At 38.9% G+C, this 13,950-nt stretch overlaps 1 protein-coding gene across 5 annotated transcripts in view; it reads right to left on the bottom strand.

Moving 5' to 3' along the window:
* The window catches only part of LOC136864166 (7-methylguanosine phosphate-specific 5'-nucleotidase), a 120,856-nt gene extending 107,120 nt beyond the window's left edge, over window positions 1-13,736 (bottom strand). The window contains exons 1-2 of one of the 5 annotated variants that reach the window (XM_068225800.1): window positions 13,714-13,736; window positions 47-132 (exon numbers count right to left, since the gene is read on the bottom strand). In XM_068225800.1, coding sequence (XP_068081901.1) covers window positions 47-88 — 42 coding nt within the window. In that variant the 5' untranslated portion in view covers window positions 89-132; window positions 13,714-13,736. The other 4 variants (XM_068225797.1, XM_068225798.1, XM_068225799.1 and 1 more) reach the window with 4 other exon arrangements.
* Between the last annotated feature and the right edge of the window lie 214 nt (window positions 13,737-13,950).

Below are 13,950 nucleotides of genomic sequence, written 5' to 3'. Positions count from 1 at the left end.
TTTTGAGGAGAGGAATGTGTACAAACAGCAAAAGAGCTCCACTCACATTCTCAATCTTTATTTTCTCTCCTTCTCGCATTTCCGTCATGTTTTCTTCTTTAAGCACAGGTAAATGTCAGCTTGCGGTCTTGTCTGGAACAGAATAACAATAACAACAATGTAAAAGTATTTAGGATAGCTGTTCCGCAGTACACTGAGTAAAACTAAACCACGGCTAATGCAGTCACAGGAACAAAGAAGCCATTTTCCGTCTAAACTATCTTTACATCGGTCTCTTTCTTCAGACTGACTTACATGAACAAGGGTGAAGGCTGGGTAGACTCAGGATATCTCAGTCATAACCTGGAAGTAACAGACTCAAAAGGTTATTCTTTTTTTTACTTTGCGTTACATCGCACCGACACAGGTAGGTAATGACGACAACAGGATAGAAAGGCCCTAATTAAGGTACTGCCTCAATATTTGCGTGGTGTAAAAATGGAAAACCACCTTCAGGGCTGCCAACAGTGGGATTCGAACTAAGTGACAGCTACGTGGCCACTTGCTTGGTAGACACGAAAGTATCTATAATCTTGACCATAACAGCCACCAATGGCCCGTATTGACTTAAATCACTGTATTAGTTATTTAAAAGTCTGTCTTGTCAATACAATTCAAACTCTAGTATATTTACTAATACATCAGGTACATAAAAGTACATGTTATGAGAATTCATTCATATTCTTCAGTTTACATATTAAAATCACATGCATGTAAAAGATCATATTTTAAAATTTTTTGCCCTAACATAAAACTGGTTATAAACAATACAATAAAACATTAAAAGTTCAAACATGAATATCTTATGTTTTTAACCAGTTTTATGTTAGGGCATATTTTTTTAAAAAGGTCAATTACACGCATGTGATTTTAATCTGTAAGTTGAAGAAGAGAATATTAATGAATTCTCAAAAATATACATACGTAGGCAAGTCAATAAGTATCTACATTCTTGCTCTTATTGCCTTTAGGTTGGCTCCATGGCGTTGAGTGCTCACCAGCCACTAGATGGTACCATTTTCTATGTCTGCGGTAGGTTTCAGCATTATCAGATCAGTGCTGCTTTGGCTGTTGCTGCTGCGCCGCTCTGTTTGCACCAAGGAAGAACAATGTTCTGAAATTATTTTTTTTTTTGTCTCAGGGTGTACCAGGAGCATAGAAGACTTTCAGCACAATAAGGCAACAATGTTTTGCCACAGCAAAGTGTTTAGCAGTGGACTGAACAGTTCACAGGGGACCATAAAAGGGGCCGCATGAGCGTGAAGGATGAGGAAAGATCCGGGCGTCCATCTGCAGCAGTAACTGACGCCAATATTGAACAAGTACACGATATGATCCTGAACAACAGACAAGTGACTGTTGACGACGTGGCAAACCATATGCATATTAGCCATGGTTCTGCATATGAAATTCAGCTCCGATCAACAGATGAAGGAAGCGGTGCATATACGTGGCTTGCTGCGCAACCAAAAACCTTTTCTGCACAGGGCACCAGAAAGCTTGTGAAACGGTGGGCCATGTGCATTAAAAAGCAGATGCTTATTGACTTGCCCTCGTATATATATTAATGTATTTGGTGTATTAGATAATATACTAGAGTTTGAACTGTATTGACAAGGCGGACCTTTAAATAACTAACAACAGACACAAAAGTAGCAAGACTCCAAAGACCTTAAAAAGTAGTTAGTGGGACGTAAAACAAATAACATTATTATTATTAAAAGTAGCAAGAATGTTTTAATCTATCTTTATACTTGAGTAGCAAAAAAAAAAAAGAGGAAAGAAAGGCAGGAGCACAGCCTACTCGGAATGAGGAGATGAAGGCGAAGCTAAGACATGAAGCTGCCTTTCCTTGCATAATGATACTCTCACAGGTAATGTAGACTGAAACAAAGTTTGCATGAATGCGCTGAAAGCTCCAATGACCAAGCTGATTCAAACCTGCCAATCATCCAGCAATCGTGCAATTCTCCCTCCCACTCCACCCAACCATTAAATTAAAACTTACAAGAATCCGTAACTTAAAGCTGAACTGAAATTGAAGCTCAGATTTTCATATAAGGCATCACCTTCAGTGGTCACGGCCCAATTTATATTTAGCCTATTTATTGTATGAAGCAAGATACTTAGAGGAACATTTTAAATTTTACTGATGTCCTGATATTATGGTCGGTAGAATGAGAAACCTCCCAAAAGTCATACAACGTACAGGGCATGATGCTACGACAGCAGACAAACGAGGTGAAAAGTCAGGTTCAAAGTTTCCCCGAGAGGAAAATACTCTCGGTTTTAATTACTGTGATGATGGGGAACCTAGGAAGAGACATCCTCACTAACAGGATTGTAAATAAAGATACAAATGTTCGTTTATAGGAAAAGGAATTATGGATTGGAATAATTTATTAAGAGAGATGTTCGATAAATTTCATCTAAGAAAAGACTAGGTAAACAACTGGTGCGGAATCTGCCACCTGGGCAACATGAGCACTACGAAAAAATATATAAAAATACACCATATAATCAGTGTGTTCGGCTGTCTTGATAAATTCAGGCGTTCAAAAAAAGTAACAGACAGTGTGAAGACATAATGCTAGTTACTACCTTTAATGTTAAGCTGCGATAAAACGAACCTAAATAAGAGGAAAGGGATGAGCAGTAGGCCTAACAATCTTCCAACTTGGTATTTTGGTAAGAATCAAGTGAATTTCTGCTTAGACATACTGTACTGGCTTCAGAATAGTTTCTCCTCTAAAATGCAAATCAAATACTCCAACCACACGCTAAGAGAAATACATTCAGTGGACTATAAAACTGCAGATTGACGGAGCAAGCCCCTATATTGCATCAAAAGGATCTTTCCTTTCTCTCTCTCTTAAATACCATAAGCGCAACAACAACAAAAAAACAAAAAAAACTCTAAAGGTGATTTTACATACCACGTAGCATACCATTTTTCTCATACACTGGAAGCGGAAACCTACGAACTGCAATTTCGGACAAATCTGTAACAAGTCTGTTCATCCAAAATCGTGCATACGCTATCGTCCTTTGGCTGCATGTTCAGCCGAGTTATTTAGTAGGTGTATGTGTGAGATGACGGCGTCTCCTGAAGATTTGTGTGATCTCTATGCATTAGATACACCTCTGCTAGCGAGATAAAGAGCTCAGAAAAGGAGACGGGAGTGGGTAAATGATGTTATCGAAAAGACAAATGGTGAATTTTCACATATATGGGCTGATCTGGAAAAGGACGAAAGACAGTTCTCTGGTTATGTTCGCAGGACATGTGAAACATTTCAATACATATTACATAAAGTACAATATTAGTTAAAGAAGCACAATAATATTCGAGAAAATGTTTCACCTGAAAAATGTCTAGCTGTAACTTTGAGGTAATCAACGTTCATTTTGAAATGGTAAGCTGGAGAATTTCTCCCCTGCTATTAATTTTTTTTCCAATTTTAACATTAACTTCCTAATTTCCAACCAGGCAAACAAAATCTCTTATCCCAAATTATGTTCTGTAACAGCGAGAGGCAGGGCTGGAACTAGGAGATTTGTCAAGTGGGGGGCAAAGATCAGTTTGCCGCCTCCCAACGCCCTCCCTCCCCCTTCCACTAAAATATAATACCTTCATAACTTTTTTTTTTTGAGATGCGGCAGTTGAAATTACACACCATATGTCTACCATTAAGAAGTTCTGAAAACGACTTATATTAATACACTTATACATATTAATACATACATTAAACTTATATTATTACATTTATACATGACTAAGACAAATAATTTGTTTGTAGTGTAACTCAATTGTAACTACGCAAAAATTTGTTATGTATTGTACCTCAAAATTGAATTCTTCGAGCCTTCTTAGCTGCAATGACACTGTAACTGGCAACGTGAGAAACATTCTCAGTGCAGTAGTAATGTTAGGGTAGCCTTCCTCTAGTTTACTTTTATAAATAAGACTTAACATTTCTCTTGATGTGGCTTCCTTTAAATTTTCGTCAACTGATAAAGCGTGGTGCTTGAAACTTTCTATTTCAAATTTAAATTATTCAATGTTGAGATCAGCAGTGTAGAAATTTGCCAATTCTTCTGCTTTCATTTTTATATATTTTGTTTGCTTTTCTTCAATTCGAACTCCATTCAAAAATCCAAACTTGCTGTTTATGTTGTCCAAAGCCTTAAACCTGTCACTGAGTTCTGTAATCATCTGGTCAATAACCTCTAACATAGCTACTTGGTACACATTCTCAGTACATGTCAGAGCTTCATCACCACACAGCTCATCAGATATTTTTTTCTTTTTTCTTTGTCTTTCTTCTGAGAACTCAGATGGTAGATCACTCATGCTTGCTAAGAATTTACCCTCAGTAATGGCCTCAGATGGAGCAAACTCTCTGCAAGTCTTCAGGAGCGTCACAAGACCTTGAAGGTTTCGGGCAGCCAAATCTACTGTTACATCTTTTCTTTGCAAAAACTCATTAACATGATTGATCTTTTTGAACAAAGCATACCAAAAACATGTGAAAATGATGAATTCAAATTTCCCAATATTTTTCAAAAGGGAGCTGGCCTCATTCTTAGTTTGAGGTGTTGAGAGATCATGGTTTTTAAGGTGCTCTAGAGCCTGCACAACTGTACCGTAATGTTTATACACAGCTTCAATGCATCTAATCTTACAGACCATCTTGTACTGCTTTCAGGTTTTAATGTCAGTTTCACATATTTTCCGAGAATTTCCCAGCGTGAAGATGAAGCCGCAAAGAAAGAATACATACTGTTCAAAGTTCTGAAAAAATTCTGAGCCTCAATAGTAGCACTGGTCGCATTCGCACCAACTAAATTGAGGGATTGAGCAGCACGAGACAAAATATGCTAGCTCGTTCTCCTGAAGTAGTCTGGACTGAACTCCTTTATACTTCCCGGCCATATTTGCCCCATTGTCATAGGATTGGCCTCTACAGTTATCTAAGTTTAGTCTATCTTTGTCTAATTTTTTTAGGATTTCTTGGCTGAGACCTTCACCTGGGAAAAACTTTCTTCTACCTCCGATGTATTTGTTTTGACATAACGAACTGCTTGAGTCATTTGCTCAATGTGGCTGATATCTGAAGTGCAGTCAAATATTAAGGAATAATATTTCACATCCAAAATGTCTTGAATTATCTTTTTCGTTATGTTATTGGCAATAATTTCAAGGAACTTACCTTGTATTTTATGTGAGAAATACGAAATTTGCCCTTCTCAATATGTTGTAGAAGAGGGACATTGTAATGCGATGTAAGTTCTACTGTGTTCAAGAACTTTCCTCTGGATGGGTCGCTGAAATCACAGTCTTCTTTAGTTCCTCAGAATAGACTCCCTTGCTTTGCTAGGAATACAATAGCCTTGATAATGCAGCGCAATACCGCCTTCCAGTGAGACTCTTCTTGATGGATCTGGTTTTGGAGTTCTGCATCAATACCTCCCTTTCCTGAATAAGATTCTAAATCTTTCCACAAACAAAAGCAAAGTTTGTGGTTGGATGAATTTTCATTTCAGGCAATTTTTCACTGAGTTTTCTCCAATTAGTAAGTCCTTTTTCTTTAGCTATGGAAGGCACTTGATTTGATGCTAAGTGTGAAAACAGCCTGCAGGGAACACAATATAGAACTTTCTTACTTTCACTATAGCCTAATCGTGATCTCTTTACTTTTTCTCCATTTTGAGAACATTATAAAACCAATCTTTGGTTAAGTTATGTCCTCTGCTGCTATTACTTAAATTTGGCTCAATCAGATTTTTGAAACTCATTTTTGTTATGTAAACCTTTCAGAATCTGAAAAACTGTGTGGCCATGAACCAGGATCCTAAAATCAAAGAAAAACTTGGAAGTTTCCTGATGACCAGTTGTAGGGTCTGGACGAGATAATAATTCATCTTCATTTGCTTCACGAGTAGAACTGAGTTTCTAGCAAAGTTCGACATGTTGCGTGCCTTCCTCTCCACCTTCACCGTCATCTAAAATATTAAAAGCCGGGATTTAAATTCAATCAGTAATTGATATATTACATATGAAGTATTAAAAAAATTGTCATAATGTCCGATAAAGCACAATTAATTCATCTCTTCCCTAATGTGCTATAATTTAAGTATTATTATTATTATTATTAGAAAAGCGCATGAATGTGCATTACAAAGATCATTGACCGTTTTAGTCTTTGCTATAGTCGCATAGAGATTTGTTGTTGTTTTTACATCTTGTGATGTGATACATGTCACAGAACTGATCACACAGAGAACATTCACATTTTCATTTGGGTCGTGATAAGACATATTTTTACATATTTTATGGTGGTACCCGTGTACTGCTAGTTTTATTATCACATGTCTTAGCTTCTGGTTGGCGTTCGTCCAATTTCGATCCAACATGGCATCTGTGCTGTAGAACTCTAGCGGAATTTCTTCTCTCTTCTTCCGCCTCTCCGCTAGGTGTGCTTCTACATTCATTGTGGATGGCAGTGGTAGTTTTATCCTCAGTTCTTCAATAAGAAAGGGTTCCCGTGCTAGTTCGTATGTTAGGCGGGAACGCGTGTATTTTGAAATGCCCATTATGGTCTTTAGGAATTTTGCCTTAACTCCTTCTATGGTGGCCAGGTCTCTCTTTGTTAGTCTTTCCCATATCAAGTGGATTCCATAGGTGAGTATTGGTAGGATCGTTGTGTCAAATAGGCGCATAGCTGTTTTTAAGGATAACTGCTGTAGATTGTTGATGTCGTACATGGCTTTCATGGCTGCAACTGCTTTGTCTTTTATGTGTAGTCTGAACGTCCCAGTAGTCTGTAAGGTTATTCCCAGGTATTTGAATGAGTTTACTATTTCCACTTTGCCGTCTTCGTATTCTATGTTGTCGTTTGCTGCGTTTCGTCCGCCTTTCCGAAAGACCATCTGTTGAGTTTTTTTCCAGTTTATTTTCAGGCTGTTATTTCCTGCCCATTCAGCCAGCGCTGAGAAAGCGTGTTGGAGCTCTTCCTTCTTTGTTGACCCTAGGACCATGTCGTCTGCATATATGTAGATCACTGCATCCTTTGCTCTTTCTCTGATTGCTTTTGTTACGTCCGCGGTGGCAATATTGAATAGTATGGGGCTGAGTGGATCACCTTGCAGCACTCCATTAGTTTGGGTGATTTCCTTTGTTTTATGGGTCGCATCATCTATGGTGATCTGGTTGTATGCCAGAATATTTCTTATTAGAGCTGTAAGGGGAGTATTTCCAGCCATAGTTTGGAGTTTTGACATTAGTATATTCCTGTCTATTATGTCGAAGGCTTTTGTATAGTCTATGAAGACTGCATAAAATTTTCCTTTGTGAAGCCGTTGTGCTTCTTCTATGTCACTGAGTAGGTTTTGGATTGCATGCAGGGTTCCTCTTCCTCTTCTAAATCCAAATGGCTCTTCTGGCATTTTGGGGTCTACTTCTTCAACTATCCTGTTGGTTAGGATTCTTGTTAACAGCTTGAAGATATTGCTTTCTAGAGCGATTCCTCTGTATGAGTTTGGGTCGCTGGTTTCACCTTTCCCTTTATAGAGGGTTATAAATGTTGATTTTCTCCATTCATCGGGAATATTTCCTAATTCTAGGCATTTATTAAACAGTTTGGACCATATTTCTGCTAGATGCTGCGCGGATTCTTTAAGGTGCTCATTATAAAACCCGTCTGGTCCAGCGGCTCTTTTGCATTTTGTAACTTTGTTAGTGTCTAACACCTCTGCTTTGGTGATGGGAGGTATCGCTTCAAGCTGGTTGTTGTATTCAATTTCGTACGCCGCCTGTTTCCTTGCATTGTTGAGAATATGAGTGAAGTGCGTTTCCCAGGTTCCTATTTCTACGTTGCTACTTCTTGATGATCTTCTGGGTCTAATGGCTACATATGGGTCTTTTATTGCTTCTTCAGCGGTTTTTTCACCTTCTTTCTCTATGTATTGATTGCGTTTTTGTGTTAGTAGGTTCTTGTAGTATTTTCGTTTTTCGCCGTATATTTGTAGATCTTCTGGTTTTGACGTTATCTTGGCTTTTATAATTTAAGTATTGAAATAAAAATGAATACTTACTTACCTGATTTTTCTTTCGAACTTTCATCTTCATTACCATTAGGCGTTTTAAAAAATGCCTCTAATTTTGGTGTTTGTAACAGCACATCGCTTTCTTTCTTCCTTTTTCATTGGCAAGTTTTCTATACTCGGCTCCACTGAGTCGTTTTCTGCCATCCATAATTTGGAAACTGATAAAACTCAAAGTGTACTAAACAATTCCGTTTTACAAACGCTGATAAACGGTAACCCGAATAACTAACCAACACTCCGAACACTAATAACTAAATGCTAAATGCAAATAAAATAAAACAACTGTCGGTTCATATCAACACATGCAGACAACAGTGTACGCAGGCTACATGTGTAGCTGTCGATAACGACAACGATGACTGCAGGTGTCTGTTTAGTTTACTGTTTACTGGAAGCAGAGGGGAGCATGGGGAGAAAGGGGGTGAGGTAGATGAGATGCTCGCGCATCGCGTCAAGGTCAGACTGTTTTCAAGTCCCCGACCCCACTGCCAAGCGCTCAAGCTACTAATTATTCATATAACAGTATAAGACTCACTCCAGACCCACGAATTACGTTAATTCTCATGTCGTGTCTTATAATGAAGAAAATAACTTGGTATACAGTGTCAGTGTGATGAATTGGGCAACAAAATTAAATAAAATTAAACAATATTAATTGTGGTATTATTATTTTGAAAAAATAAATACTAGTAACTTATTATTTTTTAATAAACTTTTCAAATTTTGCCGTCCCCTGAAATCTACCGACCGGGGCACGTGCTCCCCCTGCCCCGCCCTAGTTCCGGGTCTGGCGAGAGGTAATAGAAAGCGGAAATGATTCTCTCTCTCTCATCAGTGAGATAAAGCTTGGTTCGAGCGGCCACAGCACTTGGGAGTATGTGTGGAGTTTTGCTGTCAAGTCGCAGAATGATAACATTTATCTGAAAATGAGTAAGATCTTTATTTTCTATCATTCGATCACTGGAGGCAATGATTTGTTATACACGGCACTTTTAGAACATATTTTACAAAAAATAATCAGACGTAGGTATGAAGTGATCGGACGGGAAAATATAAATATTGCTAGAGCTTTTAAAATGAAAATTACACTTTTAATTTGTGTTGTAAAGAGTCTTCAGATATAAGAATCAAGTAAAGTGATATAAAATGAATAAAGTATATAAAAATTAAATTTACCTGGCTCACCCATTTCTGTCACCACCTCACTCCACAACAACTCCTGCACATCCCGCATGTGGTAATTAGACTCTCGCTGGTCCCACAAATACTTCCCATCTTGTACCGGAAGTATCAGCTTTTCAGCATTGATGATAAAACGCAGCTCTTCGGCCGAAAAATCCAAACCAATCTCCATAGTTCGCACATGTTCGTGCGTTTACTGACGAAGAACGCCGGTGCCAAAGAAAATGTGCAAATGGACACAGTCTCGCTTGAATTCAGCAGTTTGGATCTACTCATTCTGTTTGGTTTGGATCGTTCGGCCGTTTTCGTGCGAATTCGTCATAGCAGCTTTTCGCACATTTCCGCTTCTAATGGCCGAGAGCCCTAAATGCAGTTATACCGTACGCAAACCACTTCAGCTTCTTATCTGTAGGATAATCAGTGAAAATCACATTCATCACTTATTTTTTGCAAGACCAAGTAAAATGACTCGACATTTGATCTTGAAAGTGTACAGGGACGTGTGGAGCAAAGGAAAGATAAAGTCGACGAATGTTCCGTAACATTATTGACCACATATGCTTATTAAAACTACAAACTGAGAGCATAGGAGAAAAAGTCACACATAACCTAGAATACAATGACACAGCCGTAAAGGCCGGTTTCCACTGATTAACATTTAACTGGTGATACTAGTGATGTGCGCGAGTGATGCCTGGAATCGCGGTACTCGACTCCAAAGAGAATGACTCTTTCGAGTCCAGGCTCGGGCTCGTTTCGCTTGCGAAGACTCGATGACAGCATGACGTCACACGTTCGCTCTCTCGCCCGCTGTTGGATGGATGGAGCATATGTACAAGTGGTCGTCGAGGTTTTATGGGACTGCGATAGACCGGTACGATATAAATATTCTTAATGAGTGAGCAAAATAAATAATCGGAATTTGATGATGACTTGCGAAAGATAATACTACAACTACATACGCATAATAAAGTATGAAAATATCCGTTCACGGCGTCTCTCACCCACTCTACTGAATATGCCATCTATTCTAATAATGATAGCATAGTTATCTGGACTTCTGAGCCCAACTTGGCAGGTTCGATACTGGTTTAGTCCGATGATATTTGAAGGTGCTCAGATACGTCAGCCTCGTATCGGTAGAATTGCTAGCACATGAAAGAACTCCTGAGTGACTAAATTCCGGCACCTCGGCATAAAAATGTACGTAGTTGGACGTAAGACTCATAACATTATTATTATTTAAAATCACTGTTACGGTGTCCTGCTCCATGGCTAAATGGTTAGAGTGCTGGCCTTTGGTAACAGGGTCCCGGGTTCGATTCCCGGCGGGGTCGGGAATTTTAACCATCATTGGTTAATTTCCCTGGCATGGGGGATGGGTGTATGTGTTGCTTCATCATCATTTCATCCTCATCACGACGCGCAGGTCGCCTACGAGTGTCAAATCAAAAGACCTGCATCTGGCGAGCCGAACCCCTCCTGGGACCTCCCGGCACTAAAAGCCATACGCCATTTCATTTTTTTTACTGTCCACAATCGTCCGAGGGGACAGGTGAATAGTTGATACTTACATCATACTTTCGGCAGATATAATGTAGGGTATTAAGATTAGGCGTCCGGAATGTGATGTTATGTAATTACACGAAGCAAATCATCAGACAGAACGTGGTTCTGTTCTAGCTAAACAATGAACGCTAAGAACAAAATACACCCTCCGTTTTGACGTTTATCATTGCAACACATGACTCATCAAAGGAACAAAACCGAGTGTAGTCTTTAGAAGTTGAGCGAAGGTCGAAGAATAGCGGCGGGATGTAAGCAGTATTTTTATTATTATTTTTTTTCTATTTGCTTTACGTCGCACCGACACAGATAGGTCTTACGGCGACGATGGGATAGGAAAGGCCTAGGAAGTGAAAGGAAGCGGCTGTGGCCTTAATTAAGGTACAGCCCCGGCATTTGCCTGGTGTGAAAATGGGAACTCACGGAAAGCCATCTTCAGAGCTGCCGACAGTGGGATTCGAATCCACTATCTCCTGGATGCAAGCTCACAGCCGCGCGCCCCTAACCGAAATTTGTGTTTCTGTGGTGATTTGTAGTGTAGTGTGTTGTGTGAATATGAATAGGAGAGTGTTGGGACGGACAAAAACAACCAGTCCCCGAGCCAGGAGAATTAATCAGAAGCGATTAAAATTCCCGAACCAGACGGGAATCGAACCCGGGTCTTCTGTCACGGGAATAATATTTCATAGCTATCAACAAATCCCTGGTGGCTACTTCCAGGCTGCACAGTAATAAAAGTAATAATAATATCAATAATAATAGAACGCTGCCGTTATCGACATTAGAAAAGGTCCCCCACTACAGTGTGGAAATTGTCCCCACCCTACGCTCATCTTCGGTCCTACGTGTCTATCTTTCAAGTTGACGGTTTGTTAGTAAGTCATAAATATTTTGCCTATGATGATAATATTTATCGTAACAATCAAATTATTGACGACCGATGACTCAATAAAACCAATCATCAGCAGTAAACATATTGCAATCCACATCACAAAAATATTATGTGGGTGACCCTGAATGCTGTGCAATCCAGTACAATAGATTATAGTTCTAAGATATGTCCACAGATAGCGACACTAGTATGCTTGTACTCGAGTCTGGAGTCGAGTATACCGGTTCTAAGAGCACATTACTCGATTCTACCCGATTCCGTCGCTAGCCCATCACTAGGTGATACCATGAACATGTTAACTGTTCTGCTAGACTTTGCCTCGCGATACTTCCGACAACCGCCACTAGACGGAGTCCTCTTTACTGAGCCAGGGTTGCCACCGGGCAGAAAATGTTCGTACTAAATTTTCCCGTGAAAAGGTACTAGATTATGAAGAAAAAAAAAGTACTAAATCGTTTTTTTACAATGGAGTAGGATTATTCATAAAGACAGTATGGAAAAAAGTATACTTATCAAAAATACACCTTTATTAAATGAGAAAATCGTAATTATCAGAAGTTATCGGTTTTGATATCTATGATGGGAAGCAGCAATGTTGCAGTTTCAATACCCACTACCCTAACACTTCCAGTTCCAAGCTGACTACCAGATGAGAGTCATTTATTTATGTTTAGAATATGAACACTATGAATAGCGCAAGCGCGCACACACACACACACACTACACTACCCAAAAGTTGGCTATCTTTTAGAATATATTAACATGTATTTCACATTTTGCTCTTCTCTTAATCCTTGGAAAATATTGCCAAAGCAATAAACTGTTTTGAAATGTGAACATTTTGGGCACACGAGTGCTTTAGAAAGAGCCCATTCACATACGCTACAAAATAGTATTTATTTCTCAATCTGGTCTTATTAGCAGAAAAAGCAGGAAAAAATACTGTTCTGTTTCAGCAGGAGAATGTGGTAAACAGAGCAATGCCTTAAAAAAAATTGTCAAATTTGAAAAGATGTAGTTGGCTACAGGATTTTTCAGTTCGATTAAAGAGTTCCAAAATTCCATAAACTCTTCGTTCTCTTTCAGCGATTCTGTGGACTTGTTTGTTAAGAAGGAAGCCATACTTTCCAGTGTCAACTCAGTTAAATGTAACTTAAAAGCCGTTCCAGTCTGTCGAACACACAAGTTCAATATAAATAGGGCCTATTGTTTAATAGCGTGTTGTTTTGCAGATATGTTATAGTGTAATATTTATATTGAGCCTGTGTGTTCGAGAGACTGAATAGCTTTTTAAGTTTCTGTGGACTTTGCCACCCACCATTTCCTATCTAACTTCATAACCACTTTCTGCAATTACATTAGGGAAATATATAGCTAATGGGGTTATATTGATGAAACTACCATCTCTTTTGCAGTTTTCTAGTTCGACATGTAAAGATTGCTTAAAATAGGATCACTAAAAACTACCCTCTAAAAAAAACGTTTTCACAGAATTCAACATGAAAAGATAGACACTTGGCTCTGAAACTTCTTACCAGTTTCTTTCTTGTTCTTCTGCTGCAGTGGAAGAACGTCTACTCTACCTCCGTAAAAAGTACTAGATTTCCATAAAAAGAACTAACGTACTAAAAATGCCCACGAAGTACTAGATCCAGTACTAACGTACTAACGGTGGCAACCCTGGCCCCACCCGTTCATTGGAACACGTTCGAGTACGAAAATCTATTAAAATTCGTTTAAAACTAGTAATTTCAGAAGACACTAAACAGACATGAGATAAAAAATAGACCAAGAGCAGTTGTTTTACGTACTTACTTTCTACAACGTATTTCTTACACTTTGCTTAAACGAAACTCACGAAAGAAGCAGAGAAGTGTATTCTTCTCCCCGTTATCTCTAATTCTGCATAAGAGTACGGTACCTACCCGATAAACTGATAGAGATTGCGGTCATAAATGACAATGCGTTTAACTGCAATCTTATCAATTATCAGCGATACCATCCTTTACTCTGCACATCTGATGCTGGGACATTCGTATTGAAACCAATGTTTGGTGAGCGATGTCATGCCCGTTTCGCCATTAGAAACTCCCATGTAATTTTTCAGCCTCTTCTGATGTGGTACAGTTAGGCAGTGCAAGGATCTCAAATCTGTAGCCGGT

This window comes from Anabrus simplex, chromosome 2 (genome assembly GCF_040414725.1).
Source record: "Anabrus simplex isolate iqAnaSimp1 chromosome 2, ASM4041472v1, whole genome shotgun sequence".
In the NCBI taxonomy this organism is placed as follows: domain Eukaryota; kingdom Metazoa; phylum Arthropoda; class Insecta; order Orthoptera; family Tettigoniidae; genus Anabrus; species Anabrus simplex.
This window is presented reverse-complemented; position numbering and strand designations above follow the sequence as displayed.